Source organism: Caenorhabditis briggsae (genome assembly GCF_000004555.2).
Source record: "Caenorhabditis briggsae complete genome, chrIV, whole genome shotgun sequence".
NCBI classification, from domain to species: Eukaryota; Metazoa; Nematoda; class Chromadorea; order Rhabditida; family Rhabditidae; genus Caenorhabditis; species Caenorhabditis briggsae.
In genome coordinates, this window is record NC_013487.2 from 9,058,755 (window position 1) to 9,079,999 (window position 21,245).

Below are 21,245 nucleotides of genomic sequence, written 5' to 3' on the forward strand. Positions count from 1 at the left end.
AAGAATTGAGCAAGTTCAGGTGTTTGGGGGAAAAGGATACGAATCGATTTTGGGTTATACACGTTATTGGGAGGAAAGGGGAAGACACAGGATTCAACACTGCTGTGGTATGCTGTTGCGCTTTAATGAGAAGGTGAATTTTGGGATGAAAAATCCACAAAAAATACCGAGAAGTTTGAATTTTTACGGCCTAGAACTTCGTCACGTCATTTCCTCAATGAAGCGCAATAGCATAACACGGCAATTCAAACCCTGTGGGAAGAGGGTAGAGTGAATTGGCGAGCAATCACGCTCGCAGCAAAAAAAACACCCGTTGAAAAAAAAGTCCGGAGATGGTACATATTCAGGATATGAATCAATATTGGAAATGTGGCTGATGAAGATGATCGTAGATCATTGGCACACTGTTATTGTAGAGATGGGGAAGTGCCGTCTGATTGGGTGATGGCAGTTGAGACGATGGCTGAAAATAAACAGGAGTGTAAGTGGAAATATTGCATTGATAAGATACCTTTGGTGGTGAAACGCTGACCCGCATTACTGGATTTGGCACTTCGAAGTCAGATCGGACTAACTGAAAATCAGGATTTCAATACTGAACCAATATCCCTTTTTTGCAAACCTTTGCAGGTGGTGGTGAAATTAAAGTAGGTGCCATGTTTTGAGAAATTGGAGCAGGGGCAAGTGGAATATGTCGAGGAACACTTTCGTAAACGGATGAAGTTTTTCGAATTGGTCCCGGTTGGAATTGATCATTAATGAAGTCTAGAGAATCAAACAAATCTTGTTTGCTCTTTCCATACAGGTTGGAAAGATTGACAAATTCACGAAGGAAGTCCTCATCTCGACTGCCAGCGGCAACTGATAGACGTTTAGATCTTTCATTCTCATCATAATCGGAAGATGGTGGCTTCACTTTACAGGTGACCACCGCGATTCTCATAGCAGTGAACTTTATATGCTGCATTGTGTCGATATCACCCATATGTGTGATATTACTGGAAATCTCACGGCTCTCTGATGGACTATCTGGTTTTCCACCAATGTCTTTCAAGTCTTCCAGCAAGTCTTCAATTCTGACGGCTTCGCGATTGGCTTTTACGAGGTATTTCACTTTCTCGGCTTCTGCAATATCTCGGAGATAATCTCTGAGACATTTCTGTTGGAGTCGCTTTAGATCCAGAGGTTCCAGGTGGATTGGTCTACTTGCACGAGGATCGGTGGTGTGTGCCTGGGACTTGACAGTGAAGCAAATGGTTCCTGAAACAGTTCAAGCATTATACATCACAATGGTTCTTCTTTCACTCCTTCTACTGATTCCCTCCTCGAAACGAAATTCATGTCCAAGACACATCTATTACTCACCTCCAGTGACGAACGAAAGACGCATGATAAGCGCCGAATTGTGATTTTCCAATTCTTGATCAACTTCTTCGAATTCCATAAACCCCATCAAAACTCCCATTTCCCAAAGCTTTCGGACATTGTTTCTAGTATCATGGAAGATTTGGAGTAGCTCTAGCATTCCACGCCAAACTGAGAATCGCACATTTGTACTGTTACATTCATAACGAAGATGTGGGCACAGAACGTTTTTAAAGGTGACAATTTCTGAAAATTAATGTGTTCACTAGACTAATTCCTCAAGCGAGATTTGTAAACTTACGCTGAATTCCATTGATTCTTGCTCCATCCTGTCCTGAGCAACAATCTGGACACTGTAGTTTGTATTTCAAAAGATCAAAATCACTGTCAACGAGACTTCTCTTCACATCTGCGTTCACTTTGAAATGTTGTTTGAATAAATGTTTGAAGTGATCCCAACTCATTCCACCATCAATCCATTGCAAAAGAAGACCGTCCTGACTGTCGTATCCGTAAAGCCAAAATATTGTTGCAGTGTAAGAAGACATCATTCTCTGTACTTGACAATCTTGGTTTCTCCTCGTGGCAATTGTGAAGGGAAGAGAAAGAGTATGAGCTGTAGCAAATCTTCCAGATGGAGAGAACATTGTGGCTTTGATGTGGAAATAGAAGATCGGACGTTTTCCACTTCCTTGTTTATCGTTGCTAGATGAAGTATTATTTCCAGAAGGAGACAGATCTTGGTAAGAATTATGAATAGATTGACGTCCTTTTTGTCTTGTTGTACAGAGAAGATGAGGATAAGTTGCAGCCCAGTATCTGTTTTTTGCATTGTAAACTGGATAGATGATGACACTTTCTTTGCTGTTCACATCACTTTTCTTATGAGCAGTATTGTTGGCAGAGTCTGCATTACTGGCAGCGTTGCTTCTTTTGGTTCCAGTTGTTGGTTTCATGGCAAGAAGAGCGGCAGATGGAACGTTGCCGATTGGAGCTGGATGTTGTAGAAGACGTTGTCGGGACATTTCTGATTGAATGTGTTCCGCTGTTTCTTCTGAAACCACTTGTATCTCGAAATCCTTGAAGACAACTCCACGGGCCAGTGCTCCACAATTCATCCTGAAAAAATAATTATAACTTCAAACTTGTCATCTTCAGAACTTACGCAAAGAGATTATTGGTAACCAAAATAGCACTGGTTGATGGTTCTGTAGCCAATACACAGTTAGACATCAGAAGTTCAAGAGCAGCAAACACGGCTTCTGACATGTGTATAACTGGATCAAAATTGAAGAACTTCTTATTGACGGTCAGATCGTATCGGAATCCCTGAAGTCTTGCACCGAGTACCGCCAGAACGTATGTCATATTGGAGTAGAAAGTGACCAGACTTTCAACGGACGTATCATGTTCCTTGAGCTGATCTCTCATTCTTCCAACTTGAACTGATCGAACTGTTTGCCATAGAGCCATTCCTTTGTTATTACAAAAAGTCTTGTAGTGTTCAAGGCAAGGACACAAAATGTCGTCTCCAAACGTTTGCAAATGGATTCTGAAGTTCTCCACGTCATCGGGTGTCTGATACATTGTAGAGTTCATCTGACGGTACAATCCATGGAGGCTCATCATCGTCTGATTCATCTTGTCTCTCAACATCACATATTCCGGATCCATCTCGTTGCTTGATGGGAATGGAAGGAAGTCTCTAGAATAGTTGACGAGTTCGACAAGTGCCTGATTCAGCCGAGAGTAGATCATTTTGTCTTCGTTCGAGACGACGACTTGGGAGAGGCTATTCTGAAGACGATTTGTGATGCATAACACATTCCACGTCAACATGGTCCATTCTTCGTAAAAGTCTTGTCCACGCTGATGGCTGTTGTTCTGTTTGATTCTGTTGACACGTCCATCGATCTCGGTAAGAAGTTTGCAGATCAAGTTTTTAACCTGAAAATTGGAAACATTTATGATGTACATTTGATAGTTGGAAATTAAGGAAACATAAGGGACAAATTTATGCTAAAACATATCAGATGACTTCATGAGTTATAAAAAGTTATTAGCTTTTCTAAATATAACCAAGTACTTCTCCATACCACAACCGTTTGAACATCACATATTTTTATGAGTTTCTTCCGATGCGTTGAACACTAGGTAGCCTTCATAGATACTGTACCTACACACTACGATCTTACTCTTTCTTATGTCTTCGTCTCCTTGTGTCATACACTCTCTCACCTCCTTCACACTGTGTGCTCTCTGCTCTTTTCATCTACCTCACGACACCGCTTCCAGACGAATCACGTCATCAACAAACACCAAAATGACGCAAAATGCGCACCAACCTTTTGCATTCTTTGCTCCTCACTATCAGGTATTGGCGGATCATAGTGCCGTTGAACAGCATGCCACATGCAAAACAGATCATACAACAGCTTTTGGAACACCTCGTTGGGAACCATATTTGAAAAATTTAAGGCTTTTTGGAGACGATTGATGAAGTCAAGATAGCCAAAGAGATCCTTCCTTGTGAAGTCTACAAAAGACTTATGATACAGAACCCTCAGATGGATTACGGGTTGGGTACTAGAGACACAGTTCCATGCCAAAAATATGAACCTTTTAGCTTTGAGAAACGGGAGTTAGGCTGGCGCCCGCTTTTGACGGGGGCCGTCCGGCAAAAACTCAAATTGATCGAAGGCGATTCGGACTTCACGCAATTCGAGTAACTACCTGAAAATAATGGACTAAGATATGGTAGAGTAAACAGATAAACATAATAGTACAAAGTGAAAAATAAGATACTGTAAGATTAGAAAAAAAAATTGAGAGTCTAAAAAGAAAACAAGACGATACCGTAAACCCTGCAATAAAATTGTCCCTCAACGTTTAACTTCGAGCCAATTTATCCCAATTCCTATCGAAGATATAAAAAAGTTGTCAAATGATAAATTGTTTATCATCATATCAAAAGTGTTTTGTCAGTTGACACATTTTTGATATCTGGCATAGGAATTGAAATAATTGAATCTTGGTAGTGTGGGCGTCCTTCATCACAGGTTTTACGGTAATGAAAGGTAAACGAAGGAAAAATGAAAACAAATATGAAACCATTTGAGCTGATTTTGATATGATGAACTAGATAGCCAGAGAATGATGGTGTATCTTGAAAAATATAAGATAACCCAGAATATAGCAGACAATAAAACAAAAGACAAGGTCATCTGAATACAATGCTACACACAAACGTGGATTTACAGTGTAGATAACAAAAGTGGGCCTGGGGGAAAACGACTCGTTTTATTCACATAAATCATACTTTACCTCCTTCAAGATGAAAAAAATTGTCATCAAGTTTCGGGAAAAGTGATTCCGAGACCAAACTTCGGAGAGGTAATTAACCAAAAAATGTCAATTTAGTATCAAAATTTTAATGATTCGATAAGAGCCTCTAAAATCTAGAAATGTATTGAAATATGAGATGAGATGAATACTGCTAAACTGGATGTTTTGAAAAATAAAATATTTGTTCTCCGTAATTCAACCTTGAGAGACCTACAGTCTATTCATAAAGAAAGAAAAACAACAACGTCATGGGTAAGAGCAGATGAAAGAATATGTTGGGAGAAGAAAAAGGAGAAGGTGTTACGTGGGATGTGTTGCGTGAGACTAGGTGGAGTGAACGGACCATCGATAAAGGAGAGAGACTGTAGAGAAGAAGGAGAGGTGGGTGGAAACTGTAACCTGGGGAAAGATGATGGATTGACAGAACAACAAAAGTGGGGGAGGGACAGAGGCACCCACATCTCTATCTCGATCTGGGAAATAAAGATTCTGGCACACTGCCAACTTTCTTCTTCTCTGTTCAATCAATGAAGATGACGACGGTACGCACACTCGTCAGAATGGAAACAAGATAAGCCAGGAGACAAAGAAAAGAAGAAGAAGAAAAGGAGAGAGATTGAAAACACAGAAATGATATTTGTGAAATCATGGCCACCGATATAAGATAATAAGAAGATGTCCAAATGAAGGGCAAATGTACTAGATAGTGAGAGATAGCCCTGGGCAGCACCTCTAGCTTTGCACCAATTTGGGTTTTGATCGATTCTTATCAGTTAGTGTAGCGATTTTTCGTAGGACGGAGATGGCAACATTTTGTGTTTGTATCGGTGATGAGCCGCGGAAATTTCAAAAAAAAAAAGTGGATACTACAAAAATACAGAGTTCGTTGTTCATTGCAGAATTTAAATTACAGCGTCGATTTTGCAATGAGCGTCCTATAATTGATCACATCACATGTAACTTTAAGTTTTAAAATCATAACAAAAACAAAAACAATTCCTTATAAGGTTCTCAAGTCATGAGCCTAATTTATTCGAAATAATGATAACTACAGTACTCTCCATAAATTTTTAAAAGAATTCAAGCTTTTCCGGTTCCACCATTCCGGATTTTGATTATTACAGTACACCCTAAACAATCTCACTTCTCCTTCATCAGAGCCTGATAAAAAAAATTAGAACCAAATACATCAGATTCAATATTTCGGAAGCACATGTCTTGTAGATGGGCTGTGTAGTTCGAAAAAGCAAAAAGTGACATTGTCGTCTTCATGATTCCTTCTTCTTGTGTATCGGTCACATGATTGATGTTCATGAAAATCAAGAAAAAAAAACTCAATTCGTCTCAACGATTACGATTTTAGATGGTGATTGCAAGGATTTCTGAACTTCTGAAAGTCCTACCGTATACGTTGGAGCCATCAAAACACAATAATATGTTTATGCTACTTTAGATAGAATGTATGTAACAGATAGTCAGTCGGTGTATGTGTATGTGCTGATTACGGTTCAACCGAGACAACACCATCCTCTCCTGTCTCGGTTTCCTGCCTTGCGTACAAGTTGCCATCCGCCTTCTCTGCGTCTCCTCGATTCACCTGATGTTTCTCACGTCTTCTTCAAAACGGCCTCTATCAGTGACCCGTCTCGCTGCTGGCCGGTTTGCGTATTTGACACAAAAAATTGGCATGATAATAATAGAGCGAAGAGCGTGCGGTGGTTGAAAATGAGAAGAAGAATATGAGAGAGGGAATGAATTGTTGAAAACTGCGGCCAATCGTAGTAAATTAGCATTTATTAAATGAAACAGGAGGGAACCACCGATGCTATGCAAATCGTTTTATTCATGAACAGACCCTACTAAGCTTAAAATTCAGGCCACATAGTTCTAGGATAGGAACATAGTTATTCGAATGACTTTCATGTTTTACGATGTTGATCCTATGTTTTTCAAAGAACCAGAAAATTGTACGTTCTGTTTTGGCAGTCATGGATTTGATTTTCCAAGTTCCAGCCAACCTGATCGGAAGTAAATGACTCAGCAAGCTGAAAACATTTGGAGAGCGATTTTTCAACCAACTAGATTGTTGAATCATTCTCTCACATTCATTTTCCCACTTGTTGAATGCTAGAACGTTCTGCTCTTGGAAATTTGATGTTGGGTTACGGTAACCTTCGAACATGCGCTCTATCAATGTTTTTTTGCCGGGAGTTTAACATAACTGTTTGAAACAAATATTTTCCGCCTGATTTTTTCCTTGTTTTTATCCTATTCTCCCGATCTCTTTTATGCATAAGCTGTCCCAGCTTCTTCGGCTGTTTGTCGAATGTTTGCTTCGAATGTGACCTTACTAACAATACCTGCGTCTCAATCAAGTAAACACACTGTCCACTCTTACCTTCTTTTTCCATCACCATCACTTTCTTTTACTCGATCTTATTAGTTATTGAAAATATATTTTAAAGCTCTAAAGCTTTGTAATTCCAGCTTCGCATGGCGAATTCAACAGGAATTACCAGAAGGCGGCAGGGCAATAAGGCGGAAGTAAAACCAGCTTCAACGCCACCACCAAAAGTTGTCGAAAAGAAGAAAAAGGTAATTGGAGCTGCTTTACCGATGGAAAATAAATATCGAATTTAGAAACGATCTAGCGCTGGTCTCGGTTATCTTCCACTGCAAATATTCTTTGGTGTTCTGATTTCTATAGTCGTTGCTGGTCTTCTCACAAACCGCATCATTAATGCTCCAATTAAAGCTGTCGAATTCGAGTTGGTGAACAAGAAGAAACACATTTCTCAACTATACTTTTTCAGCCTCGGTGAGAGAATTCCGCTAGTAGGAGTTCTTGCTGTAAACAGCCGCCTAACTGATGCCGAACTTCTTCTCGAAGATCAAGTTTACGGACCAGAATCTCTCGCTATTGACGAGAAAAACCAAAAACTATACGCAGGTTTCAAAACAGGAATTATTGCTGAAATCAGCTTGGAAGAAGGCAAAGAAAAAATTCTACATGCGGTTCAGTTGGCTCAAGGAAATCATGATTGTGATGGAACCTACAGTAAAATGCATTTATGTGGAAGACCACTCGGGTTGAGGTGAGATAGAAGGGATGTGTTTCTTCAGAATTATTTTCTCTTTCGTGCTGATAAGATAAGATATGCAAATTTAGTACGTCATTAGATCAATAAACCAAAGTGAATAGAGAATACAGAAAGGGGAAACAAATGCTGATTTTTCAGAGTAAGCAACGTCGGTGAGCTGATAATCGCGGATGCCTATCTGGGACTATTCGCCATCAACTGGAAAGAGGAAAAGGTTGTTAAAATACTTGGCGCTGGAGAATTACCAACAAACGACGAGAACGCGCCGCCAATCAAATACTTGAACGACTTGGATTTGCTCCCAGATGGTCGAATTATTTTCTCTGAATCTTCAACGAAATTCGACGATCGTGACTTCATTTTGGATCTTTTCGAGCATCGACCAAACGGACGTCTTCTCATTTACGACCCAAGAAAGAAGAATTTACGAGTATTGAAAGACGGATTATACTTCCCAAACGGAGTTCAGTTGAGCATTGAGAAAGGAGCAGCCAAGAATGCACCATGGAGAGTGTTTTATAGCGAAATGGGAATGACGAGAGTTATGCAGATTTGGGTTCCACAGGATCATTATTCAACTGCTCCAATCAAAACAGCACCTCTTATTGAGAGCCTTCCTGGATATCCCGACAACGTTAGATTAACTAAATCTGGACATCTTCTGATTCCAATCGCATCTCAACGTTCAGAAGAGGATCGATTCCTTGAGCAGAACCCGTCCATTCGTGAATTTATTACGAAGATCTTGAGCAATAAAGCACTTGCCTGGGTGGCGAATTACGTTTCTGATGCTGAAGGACTTGTGCTGAAAGTGAGTGCCGAAACTGGACAAATTATCGAATCTTATCACGATCAAACTGGAAAGGTTGAGTCTATTTCGATTGCCATTGATGATGGAAAAGGACGAATGCTTTTGGGCAGTGATGTGAACTACTATATTGGCCGAGCAAAATTTTAATTGTTTTATTCTTTGTGACTGATGATTTTTCATATACAAGATCTCTTTATTTATGATTCTGACATTGCATCATTCTGCCATGAACATATAAATTTGGAGTTTATTTTACCCGAATAGTTGATTGTACTTGTCTTCCAAATTCTTCCTAGCGTATTCATGCACTGCAATCACTCCATCATCCCATTCAGCCCGTGTCACATGTCGATTCCAAAATATGAAGTTTTCGTTGTGAGTCGTTAGAACACCAACAGATTTCGCCAATATCCCAGTGAAAACATCGTCGAATGGGAACATTTTCAACTGTCGCATTGTATTCTTGAACCGTTCCACTGTAGCTGAAGTGAGAAAGACGGCACCAGCAGAAACATATGGAGGGTATCTGGAATACGGGTACTCGTCTAGCGAGATCTGGAAAAAATAAAGCTGAAAATATATAATGTACGGTTGGGAACATACGCTGTGCTTGTGAAGCTTGAGTCGGAATGGCGATGAATCAAAAACGAATCCTTCGTAGACTAGATCATTTTTACTTTTCGTCTTCAGAAATTTTATCAAGTTTGGAATGTGAACCATGTAGTCATCATCTACTAAAAAGGAAAAATCAGGTAAAACACAACCGCTTGGATTTCCTGCATAGTCCAACGCCGCGAAGAGCTTAAATATTATGAACTTATTGGGTTTCGTATAGTATTAAAACCTTGAAAGTGTTGTTCCTGTATGAATCGATAGCTGATATGATTAGCATGTCTCTGTTTTTCTCTGATCTTCATCGATTTTTTTCATTACTTCTGAGCTTTCCACTCTGCCTACTATGAATACTGACATGACTTGAACTTCATCAACTACTCTATACGATCCCCATGTTCTTCTAACTGATTCCCGCATCTGAAATTACAAAATTTTCGAATGGGTGATGGAGATAGATAAAAACCTGTCTGTTTTTTGAGCTCGATTTTATCAGAATCATTAACTTCAACGCGTCACTGTCCAGCCTGCATATTGGAAACTGCATGAAATGGCTGTCGGTGGACTCTTGATTTGCAAGTCGTGGCCATTCGAACTCGGCGAAGTCTTCCTTCAATTAATCACAAGATTGATAAATTTGTTGTAAAACTGTCAATAAGGTGTTTGAAGCCACAGTGTCAAGTACCGCAATTTCTACACTTTTCAGGCTACGGTAGTTTTCGTTCTGAGACTTGCAGGCAAGAACACCGCCTTTTTCTCACGGCACGTTTTGTAGATAATTGATGGAAACCTATACGAATAGACAAAAACTAAAAAAATAACCTCTCTAGCTTTGTCTAGTAATCCGCATATCCATAGAATAAAAACAGTAGCTCCTAAAAGCAGTGCCTTTTTCAATCTCGTCAGCTCTGAATATTTTCTGAAAACTTCGATACTTTTTGCTTGTATTTGCTTTTTCTGTTCCACACCTTCTAATCCTTCTGATCCATATAATCATGTGTTTTCCTGATTGGCAATTCTCGAAAAGAAAAACGGCGGCTGTTTTCTCTTTTGCGCGTAAGACACCGCGCACTATACGCAAACACTGTTGAACTTTGCATCAAAACTGACGACTCTATGCATTTTTAACTTCTTGGAGATTTTAATTGTTTTTCTCATATTTTCCGCTCTCATGTGTTATTTTTCTAATTTTTACAGTTTAACAAATCAGTATATTATTTTCATTCGTTACTTTATCGAATTTCGTACGCATGTTTCTCGCCATATATTTTGAATCCGACTAGAAACCTCAGAATTTCTGGTCACCACTAGCCCATAAATATATGAAAATTTCAAAACATCGTTTTTTTTTCGATGCGTTCTAGCTTGAGAAACTATCGATTTTTACAGCTCGCCAAACTATGTCTTCTGACGAAAGTGATGTGGCCTCAATCAAAGAAGAAGAAGATACTGTAAGTCGCCATTTAAAATGCTTTTAAAGTTGTTCATATTACAGACTTTGAGTGACGACGACAACTCGGACGTGGAAATCAAAAGTTCTAAGAAGGATCGTAAAAGAAAAATTGCTTCAGACAGCGAGGTAGGCAACATTTACTAGGGAGAATAACATTGTTAGCGTCTCGTTTATAGAAAAGTGGTTCGGAAAACGACGATGACGACGAGGAGAACGACGACGATGATGAAGATGAGAACGTGTCCAGCAAAAAGAAAAACAAGAAACGGAAAAAGAAAGCTCCATCTGGAAGAGATTTCTTGGCTTGGGATGTTGAAGTCGACGATGAAGACGAAGACGATGATAATGACTATGACGACGAAGATGATCCAAGAATGAATGCCATGAACGAAAGAGAAGAAGCAGAACGCGCCATGAAAGAAATGGAAATGAATCAAAGAAATCGAGATCGTTTCAAGTTTCAAAACATGTCTGAAGATGAAGTTCAAAAGTACTTCGAGAATAAATATAAAGCTGACAAGAACAGCGGAGATTATGATGATGAAGATTCAGCCATGGACGATATTTCGAAAAATTCGCATCTTCCATCGACAAAAGATCCCAACTTGTGGATAGTGAAGTGTCGCATGGGTGAAGAGAAACTTGTGGCTATGCATTTGATGCGAAAGTGCCTTGCGGTGGAAAACTCTAATGAGGTAAAACAAATGGTCGTTAGACACTTTCAAATTTTTGATTTTTTTAGCCATTCCAAATCAAGTCAGTCGTCGTCAAAGAGGGTCTCCGGGGCATGATCTATATCGAAGCTTTCAAACAGTCTCATGTCATGTCAGCTATTGAAGGATTTTCTGCTCTGAACCAGTTCAACATTACAATGGTTCCAATCAAAGATATGGTTGATGTTTTGAGAGTTGTTAAGGACATTCCTCAGCTGAAACTAGGTTCATATGTTCGCCTGAAGCGTACTATGTACAAGGACGATCTCGCCGTTGTTGACCTAGTTGATATTGCGCAGAATCGTGTCAACTTGAAGTTGATTCCACGTGTGGACTATCAGCGGCGCCGTGGAGCTATGCGGACAGAAGCCGATAAAACGTATAAACTGAAGAGACGCCCTATGCCAAAACTCTTCGATCAGGATGCCATCAAGGAAGTTGGAGGAGAGATTGTCACTGATGGAGATTTCATTATGTTCGAAGGAAATCATTATCGCCGCGGTTTCCTTTACAAATATTTTCCTATCAATGCGGTTCAAGCTGATGGAGTCAAACCAACACTTGCAGAGCTCGAGAAATTCCAAGAGTCCAGCGACGATCTTAAGAGAGAGTGTTAGTCCATTAGCTAGTTACTTCCAGTTTGATTAATATCTTTTCAGTGGAAACAACTTCGTTGAAGGACACTGAAAATCCATTCGTTCCTGGAGATATTGTTGAAGTGAAGGCTGGAGAGTTGGTAAATCTGCGTGGTAAAGTGATGACGGTGGATGGCACTAAAGTGGTCATGATGCCTGATCAAGAAGATCTGAAAGAGGCTATTACATTAAATGCTTCGGAGCTGAGGAAGTATTTCAAGGAAGGTGATCATGCTAAAGTTATCAGTGGTCGTTATGAGGGACAAACTGGATTAATCGTTCGCGTCAAGGACAGTACCGCTATTGTGTTGGCCGATCTCGGAATGGAAGAGCTCAAAGTACGTGTTAGAGATTTACAGCTGTGCGCTGACGTAACGACCGGAGTGGATTCTCTTGGACAATTCCAATATCGCGATCTCGTACAACTTGATCATACCGGAACTGTTGGAGTGATCATTCGCTTGGAAAAAGAGCATCTTGAAGTTCTCAACATGCACGGAACTGTAAATCGTATCAAACCACAAGCAATCATATCGAAAAAAGATGTCAGGTTTGCAAAAGTTCTCGATAGTCAAAACAATTCTGTGGAGGCGAAGGATATCGTGAGAGTGATCAGTGGCGTCAATTACAAAGAAAATGAATCTGATGATGATCCAGTTGGAGAAGTACTCTATGCCTTCCGTGGAACAGTTTTCATATACGCACGGAAAATTGCGAAAAATGGAGGAGTTTTGGTATGCAAGCCGAAACAACTTCTTCTTCAAGGAGCTAAGAAAACTAGCAATGCACCAATGGTGGCTCGGATGGCTTCACCAAATCCTATGGCATCGCCAAGACACTCCGCTGGTGGAATGACTCCTGGATCGCAAGATGGCATGTCAAGTCGAGGAAGCGTAGGTGGCCAAACACCGAGACAAAACCAGAACCGACATTTTGGAACTGCTAATCAACAAAAAGTGCGACGTGATTTGACTATTATCGGCAAAAATGTTCGTATCACGAAAGGACCGATGAAAGGTCTTTTTGGTATCGTTCGTGACGCTACAGAAGATACAGTTCGTGTCGAGCTTCATACTCAATGCAGAACTATCTCCGTCGATCGTGCTCGTGTGATGGTGGTCGGAGACACCGGAATCACACATACAAGCGGAGGAAGCTCGTTCTACAACACTGCCAAGACTCCAATGCGCGATTCTAGCAAAACCCCGATGTATGGTTCGAAGACCCCAATGTATGGAGCACAAACTCCGATGTATGGTGCTATGACTCCTCACGCCGGAGACCGAACTCCTCATTATAGTGCAATGACTCCGGCTTATGACGGAGGAAGAACTCCAGCATATGGTGATGGAGGGCGTACTCCGGCTTATGGAAGCAAAACTCCAGCTTATGGAGATCATGATGAGCATTCATCTTCGCGAACACCAGCATACGGTAACGAGAGTGGAAGAACTCCTGCATATGGAAATGAAAGTGGAAGAACTCCAGCTTACGGAAGCGATAGCTCGCGAACGCTCGCCTACGGAAAAGAGACGGGACGAACTCCGGCATATGGAAATGAGAGTTCAAAAACTCCAGCTTATGGAAGTGATAGCTCAAGAACGCCAGCATATGGATCCGTGGATAGTGGTAGAACGCCAGCTTATGATCAAGATTCTTCAAGTCATTCATCGAAAACACCAAGCTATGATTCGAGCAAAACTCCAGCCTACGGAAATGACTATGAGACTCGTAAGGAACTTCTTATTTTGCATTTTGAACATTTATCTTTTCAGCAATGAGTCCAACGTATGAACCGGAACCAGCAGACACTTACAACAATGCACCTGCAAGAACTCCAGGATTTGACTCTGGACGAACTCCGGGCTACGAAACTTATGATAGTGGAAGTCCAACTTATGATCCTGAGCCCGCTGCAGGTGCAGAAGATGACATCGGTGATACTTCATCACCGAGATACGATTCTCCTCCACTCTCGTACTCTGCACCGACCCCAGGAGCAATGATCAATCCAGCCACGCCAGGAGCTTACCATGTCAATACTCCGGGACCATTTGTGGCTCCTATGACTCCTGGAAGTGGAGGAGGCTACGATCAGTACGTAGCTCCCTCACCTTATATGGGAGGAGGTTACGACACAAACAACTACAGTAGCGCTGGCGAGGAGAAGATCCGTAAGCGATTACTAGCGCATTTGTGGCAATTTATTCGGGTTTTCAGCTGATCATTTCCTTTCTCAAGGTCATTGGGTAATGGCTAATCTTTACGTTACGATCAAAGAGCATGATCCAAGATACAACGATCGCGAGGCTATAGTTCAGAATGTGGAAAACGGAAGAGTTGAAATCTACGTTCCTGATCTCAAAATCAATCTCGAAGTAGAGTTTGATCAGATTCAGCCAACTAAGCCAGCAGCTGGAGATTATGTAAGTCTTAAATATACTCTGGAATTTTTCAATATTAAATTCAAATAAAATTTATTCAGGCTCGAGTGATTTTCGGAGAAGACGGAGGACATAGTGGTCAAGTCGTTTCCAAGGAAGGATGTGACGCTCTCATTCGATCAATGACGGATGTCCGTGATATGCGAAGTATCAACATCGGAAATTGCTGCAAAATGCACGATGGTGGTTCATAAACTCCCAGTTAATCATTTCTAAATTATTGACTACTGTTCTCTTCCGTATTTCGTTCATTTCCTTTTGTTTCGCAATCGACTTTCTGTCGATTCATTAAGTGGCCCCTCGTTAAATCCGACTTCTATCAGTCACTTATTTTTTATTCGTTCAATTACATGTTTTTAACAAGTATCTTCTTCGAGTTTTACTTCTAATAATGAATACTTTATATCGAGAAGACTCGACGAAAACGAGATCAAAAGACTGATGAGATTTGAAAGAGATCAGGCTATATAATTCAGGCAGAAGGATTATGATTGACGAGATCGAAGTTCTCAACGAGCTGGTTTACTCTTCGCACAATGTCTCGTCCGTCTCTATTGAACACATCGTGGAACTGCCCATCTTCCGATTCTGGCATACTTCCACGTAGACGAATCAAAAATTCTGTTTTTCGGGGCAATGTATAGAGAGCAGCAGATACGGCGGTTCTGATTGGCCATGAATGAAATTGAGAGAGATGTTTGTCGTATGAGCAACGAGCCGGTGTCGATACTTTCAACGATGCGTCATCAGAAGTGAACACTCCATCCAGCATATCTATTACGAATTCCAGTGCTCTAAAAGAGTTTATTAAGTGGGATTTTAAGATATTTCATAAGAAAAATACCTGTTTAGTACCATCAAATGTCCTGTTCCACTTCGGTTTGGCTTCAAATTACGAATAGTTCCATCTGTTGACTCTTTTCTCGCCATCGTTTGGATGGATCTAAAAGACGCATGCATTCTTCGTGCTCAGAATAAGCAAATGGTACCGGTAGGATTCTGGATCAGCGACTCTCATTGCCGCGAGTTTCTCTATTTTGGCTGTAACATCTTTGACAACGAAACCGAATACGGTTCCCCACGACCCCATCACCCTAAAATCGTTCAAATCACGAATTTTCTGAGAAAGGAAACTCACTTGCAGACATGTTCCCAAAACAACAAGTACTGCTCCAGATCGACATTGTCGTTGTTCATCAGTGAATTCTCAATAGTTCTCATGATTTGATAAGTTTCCGGTTCCACATCTTCGGCTTGCGCCATTGCGCTCTGAAAAACTGAAAATAAATGACATGAAATAGGAATAGAGAAAGAGAGAGTTTAAAAAGAAAACAGAGAAAAAAACAGGCAGAAGCTTTGCACTTTTCAAGCAGCCGGAAAGGGGAAAAACACCTTTTTTGTTTTGGTCTGTTTTCAATGCATTTCGGTTTCGATGAGGGTGCAGCAGATCAGATTTTTCAACAAAAAACAACAATTCCCGCCAAGAAATTCTTTTTAAGATTGAAGTTTAACAACAAGACTCTCTCAACACTATATTTGATAAAGTTTCAAAATTTCAAAAAAAAGTTACAAACAGAAATTGAAATTCTCAAGCATTTGTACCAACCAGAAAACTATCAATCAACTTGAATAAAGTACACTATGACAACCTTTTTGGCTCTCGAAAGGTTAAATATGTAGATCAGTTCACTTTTGTTCAAACTATTTATCAATGGCACATGCCATCACCTCATATGCATAACTCTGGAATTTTGAAAACCGGTGCCACCATGAACCCCTTCTTTCAAACAATGACTCATCTCTCTCCGATCGCAGCTGTCCCTTTTTCCCGCCTCTTCGTTTTGTGTCTGACGATCAGGTATCTACGTCTCTCATTCTTCTCTCTCGCTTCGTTTGTTCGTTTCATTTTCACCTTCAGGCCGTTATTCACACAATTCATCATATCTTGTCACTTTTCAGCCATGTACATTCACAATATTCTACTATATTTAACAATCCTATTTCTTTTCGCAGTTGTCAATGCACACCTTCCTTACGGTAGGAAAACATGTTCTTCATCATTTTTAAAATTTTCAAATTTAGGTGGGAAAATCCAGGAGAAGTCATCAATAGAAGAAACAAATTGGGTCGACGAGAAAGAAATTCGAGAACGTCTTTCTTCTATTGCTGCCGAAAAATTCTCACACCACTATCATGAAAAGCAGGTACGTCCTGTTCTATCATAAAATGTTACACATCGTATGACTGTCCTGAAAGTGAATTCAGAATTGTCTACAGTACAATAAAACGTACAAAGTGAAATAGGTTAACCATCTTGGTCGTTGTTAAGTAAAACACTTTGATCAGGTTCAGTCAACCGGGAAACGAAAATTTAGAAAAAATGAATTCGAATTAAAGATCACATTTTTTCTTTTTTGTTTCAAAGTTATTTGTTTGCAGCAGGACCAAAATATGACGAAACCGACAAAAAGCAGATCAGTTACCAGGTCAGCTGTTGAGAAGAGACGTAGAAAAAGAGACGGAGGAATTGTGTCAGGACCAGTTGCCACGGCTCTTGTTACGGGAATGATAGGTGGGTTTCAGAACTGTAGACCTTTAAGTCATAATTTCTCTATATTTTGGCACTCAGCCACTTGGGAAACTTTTGTGAGCACTTGTTCTTTCTTTTATGAGTCATCACTTCAGGAATGACAGCGAAAACAGTCGCCGAGTTGACAAGTTTCAATCCACGTCTATCGGAAGGAGGATGCGAATGGTTTGGAACTGCTCCGCTCTGCAATTTTCCTTGCCCTTCTGATTATGACTACATTCGTGCTAACAATGGAAGATGTTCATCCTGGTGGCTCTCTGGTTTCTGCTCACCTGATCCCAGTTTTGGAAAACCTTGCTCCACGATTTTGGGAGATTACTTCAGCAAACGGTTCTGCTGTAAATCAGATCCCATGGAATGTACATGGTCCGGAAGATGGATGGGAGCTAACACAGCTCATAATATCTACTGTAGATATGATAACATTGGAAAGTGTGGTTCTATCGATTGCTCTATCAATCATTTCAATTTGAAGGTATTTAGATGATTTCAAAATTGAATTCTCAAATTATATTTTTTACAGGCGCAAAACTCATCAGAAATCTTTGGAGATCGCTGCGATCGTTTGGAACTTTTTGGACTCCGTGGAAAAGCAACTTGTGGTTATATTGCATGGTTTAATAAAGAAGGACAAATCGTCAACTCGTGGTACAAAACAAGGTAATCTGAATGGCTCTTCTGCTTCTCCACTTCTTCTCATGACTAATTTCTGTTCATCATTTAAAAATGTTCTGTTTAGTGTTTCTGTATCTTGTTATACCTTTTTGCAGGCGGTGAAAAATCTAAAAACTCAAAACTCAAACCGGATGAAATTCGATTTATACACATCTCAAAATATCGCTTGCCACTTTCTCATTTCCTTTTGTTTTCCACTGTATTATGATAAATAGATTTAATTTTGTGCATGTATTTAACGGGTTCAATTTTTTCAAACTTTGGTGCTGTAAGATATTCAAATAAATTTTTATTGAAACAAAAAATATCGTTATTTAGCAGCAATGCTTACAATTGAAACAAATGGACTACTGATGGAAAGTCGTATATCGTAAATACACATCTTCACATAATTAATCCTGATTACGCAGGATAATCCAGATGAAAATTTCGACATCTTTGACCTAACATTTTTGAGCTGTGCTGTTGAAGATCGAAAAAAAGATTTTTCAGAATAAACCTAACTAGGTTATAACTAGGTTCAATCCGTTTTGTCTGATTTTTTTCGGGTCGATAGAAAATCTCTCTGGCTACGCGGTTACCAAAAATCGTCAAAAGATAAACAGTTTGAACAAAGATATGATAAAATACGTACGAGTGGATTGAGTTTTTTCGTCTTTTTTTCAGCTTTTCCGGCTTTTTCTGCCAAACTAGGGCCTAAATCAAAAAGGCTTAACACTTTTATGCGTACCTTCGATAGCTACGATGTGAAAAAAACAGAACTTGATTTTCTCAAAAACTGAAAAAGCCTTTTAAGTGAAATGTTCGAAATTCCGAGGGTCCATATTTTAACCCTCGCGAGAACCACTTGATGGATTGATTTTTTGATTTTTGGCTCCCCCTAAAGGAAAACCCCTAAATTCTTGTTTCGTTCTTAGATTCTTCCCAGGTACGCTGGTTCATAAGATATTGGTGAGAAACGTCAGAAAAATTGGTGAACATTTGAATAAAATATCGTCAAAAACGAAAAAAAAACTGATATCTAATGGGATCCAAAATTCTAAATACTGATTAAGATAGATCACTGAGTCATCACTGAGCCTACTGCAACTGATTCCACTTGATTCCAACTTTTGGTTGTTACAGGGCCAAAGGCTTTTCAAAGGTTGGAGTTTTGGAAGAACGACAAATTTATTTTGGAATTTACCAATTTTTTGAGTATTCAGATTTTCAGAATTTTAGAATTTTGGATTGTATGATGATTTTCAATTCCTGTAACTCATGAAAATTCAAAATCCTCCAAAACTCAAATTAAAAAAATAAAATTCTCAGAAAATGGGAGGCTTGCAAGATCGGTCTGAAACTATTAATATTGGAAAAAAATTGTCTGAAAATCGTTGTATTGGAACCCGAAGAACTAGCAACTCGGGAGTTCAGAAGTACTAGAGAATGTGAAAAGTGAAGTCGGAAATCGGTGTGTTCCAGTAGATCCTCTGCTACCAGAAAGCCATGGGTACGCTTATCATTGCTACAGTAATCCTAATTCCAAAAAAATCAAAATCTAAGAAACTTGATAAAAAAAGTTATCAGGAAGTGGAAGTTTTGAACTCGTAAGATGGACGTTTGAAGTCAGAAGTCGATGTGTCCAAGTAGATCATTTGCTGCGAGAAAGCTCAGCGTACGCTATCAATTGCTATTTCATTTCCCTTGAAAATTTGATTTCAGTCATTTGGTAAAAGGGGGACGTTCAGTGATAAACACCTAGCCATGAACCCCAAACAATGGCGACCTGAGGCCTTTTAGTACTTTTTTTTACTTCAATTACGTTGATCAGTTTTCTAAAAAAACGAAATAGCAATGAGTAGCGTATTCCGAAGCTTCCTGACAGTGCACAGCATCCAACTCTTTCCAGCATTCAATATCCAATCCTCCTTGCTCATTAGTTGCCGATCCCAGTGATCGTCATCGAGTAGAAACGCCAGTAGTATTCGTAGAATTGATCGAATCCCTTGCCATCCCAGCTGCCCTGGAAGCTTGTTACAAATCGGACTCCTCATCGACTCCTCGGTCCGACTTCTGGTTGCTTTCTTCAGCTTATATAGCCTCTGTAGATCAGATCTATAGATAAGATAAGAAAAGAGTTCATGAAAGTTGTCAGCACGCTGAATTTCTGATCCTTTTTTGTAATTTCCAAAAAAAATAAAATCGAAAATAGAAGATTCACGGCGGATTACTGTAGTTTTTGATTTAGATCAGTGTTTTGAAAACACCAGCCTGTTTGCCGCGCCTCCGGCGCTTCAAACAGCTGGCTGGTGCGCTTTCGGCGCGATTTAATTTTTTTTCGTCGCTTCGCGACTCACTCCTTCTTTCAAGGTCACGTCAAATTTTATTTAATTTTCAAGTTTTTTCAAAAATTTGCGGACAAACCGAGAGAGAAAAAGAGAGACGCAACTTCATTTATTTATTACAAGAAAAGCATTTATTTACCAGCAAGCTGGTGCGCCTTCGGCGCGATTCAATCTATTTTTTCAAATGTTCGTCGCTTCGTTTCTCACTTTTTCTAAATAAAAGGGTCACATAAATATATACGTATTTTTCATTTTTTTTCAACAGTCCACAGACGGACACGAGGACGGACAGACGCCTCTAGCGCTTTATTAATAAAGAAGATAAGGAAGATAAGAATGATGTGAATCTGGATCATCAGCATCATCGGCGTATATTTCTCACTTCAGAACACCTAGAATTTCAGAATTGGAACTATGAGAAATTTCGAAGTTTCGGAACCTCTGATTCTCGACACCTTCGAATCTCAGACCCCCCCAGAATTTCAAAATTTCAGAATTTCCTAATTTCCGAATTCCAGAATTTCAGAGTTCCAGAATTTCAGAACTTCTGGATTTAAAAATTTCTAAATTTCTAAATTCTGAAATTCAGAATTCTTAATTATGGATTACTGTGTTTGCGCAAAATGAGTAGCGCATCCGAAGCTTCCTGACAGTGCACAGCATCCAACTCTTTCCAGCATACAATCCTCCTTCCTCATTAGTTGCCGATCCCAGTGATCGTCGTCGAGTAGAAACGCCGCAACAGCCACCCGCGTTCTAGACGAGAGACATTGAACATCTGCCAAAACGTTGGCAGGGTGTCATGGACCATAATGAACATTAGATTACTTACTGAATTATTGCTAAAGTTGAATAAAGTTTTGTTGAAAAAATCTCAAAAAATACAGATTACTTTTGAGATGATGTAATACATTTCTAAACTACAGTAACCATCAAAAAGGCAAACAGATGGCTGTTTAATAAACGAATTATTCCTAATTTTCGACAATCGGAAAACACAGTAATCCATAATTAAGAATTCTGAAGGTCAGAATTCAGAAATTCAGAAATTTAGAAATTTTTAAATCCAGAAGTTTTGAAATTCTGGAACTCTGAAATTCTGAAATTCGGAAATCAGGAAATTCTGAAATTTCGAAATTCTGAGATTCGAAGGTGTCGAGAATCAGAGGTTCCG

At 39.7% G+C, this 21,245-nt stretch overlaps 7 protein-coding genes across 7 annotated transcripts; 3 read left to right on the top strand and 4 right to left on the bottom strand.

Moving 5' to 3' along the window:
• Positions 1-355: 355 nt before the first annotated feature.
• CBG06214 lies at positions 356-3,827 on the bottom strand (the record flags this gene model as incomplete). The annotated part of the gene is made up of 6 exons (XM_045235669.1): positions 356-574; positions 602-1,260; positions 1,366-1,611; positions 1,667-2,484; positions 2,531-3,312; positions 3,711-3,827. 6 exons carry the CDS (start codon positions 3,825-3,827, stop codon positions 356-358), a joined length of 2,841 nt encoding a protein of 946 aa, XP_045093038.1.
• Positions 3,828-7,203: 3,376 nt separating this feature from the next.
• On the top strand, positions 7,204-8,769 carry CBG06215 (the record flags this gene model as incomplete). The annotated part of the gene is made up of 3 exons (XM_045235670.1): positions 7,204-7,305; positions 7,351-7,805; positions 7,950-8,769. The coding sequence occupies 3 exons, from the start codon at positions 7,204-7,206 to the stop codon at positions 8,767-8,769; spliced, it is 1,377 nt and encodes a 458-aa protein (XP_045093037.1).
• A 105-nt stretch (positions 8,770-8,874) lies between these two features.
• On the bottom strand, positions 8,875-10,231 carry Cbr-bre-5 (the record flags this gene model as incomplete). The annotated part of the gene is made up of 6 exons (XM_045235671.1): positions 8,875-9,177; positions 9,226-9,423; positions 9,580-9,654; positions 9,701-9,844; positions 10,057-10,153; positions 10,203-10,231. The coding sequence occupies 6 exons, from the start codon at positions 10,229-10,231 to the stop codon at positions 8,875-8,877; spliced, it is 846 nt and encodes a 281-aa protein (XP_045093036.1).
• Positions 10,232-10,634: 403 nt separating this feature from the next.
• On the top strand, positions 10,635-14,673 carry Cbr-spt-5 (the record flags this gene model as incomplete). The annotated part of the gene is made up of 8 exons (XM_045235672.1): positions 10,635-10,685; positions 10,730-10,813; positions 10,864-11,397; positions 11,430-12,012; positions 12,060-13,766; positions 13,811-14,209; positions 14,256-14,461; positions 14,521-14,673. 8 exons carry the CDS (start codon positions 10,635-10,637, stop codon positions 14,671-14,673), a joined length of 3,717 nt encoding a protein of 1,238 aa, XP_045093035.1.
• Positions 14,674-14,951: 278 nt separating this feature from the next.
• Positions 14,952-15,742, bottom strand: CBG06218 (the record flags this gene model as incomplete). Its single annotated transcript, XM_002633404.1, has 4 exons — positions 14,952-15,273; positions 15,324-15,422; positions 15,469-15,573; positions 15,618-15,742. The coding sequence occupies 4 exons, from the start codon at positions 15,740-15,742 to the stop codon at positions 14,952-14,954; spliced, it is 651 nt and encodes a 216-aa protein (XP_002633450.1).
• Positions 15,743-16,274: 532 nt separating this feature from the next.
• CBG26302 lies at positions 16,275-16,421 on the bottom strand (the record flags this gene model as incomplete). The annotated part of the gene is made up of 1 exon (XM_045235673.1): positions 16,275-16,421. One exon carries the CDS (start codon positions 16,419-16,421, stop codon positions 16,275-16,277), a length of 147 nt encoding a protein of 48 aa, XP_045098472.1.
• A 509-nt stretch (positions 16,422-16,930) lies between these two features.
• Positions 16,931-17,733, top strand: CBG06219 (the record flags this gene model as incomplete). The annotated part of the gene is made up of 3 exons (XM_002633405.2): positions 16,931-17,051; positions 17,165-17,544; positions 17,593-17,733. The coding sequence occupies 3 exons, from the start codon at positions 16,931-16,933 to the stop codon at positions 17,731-17,733; spliced, it is 642 nt and encodes a 213-aa protein (XP_002633451.2).
• Between the last annotated feature and the right edge of the window lie 3,512 nt (positions 17,734-21,245).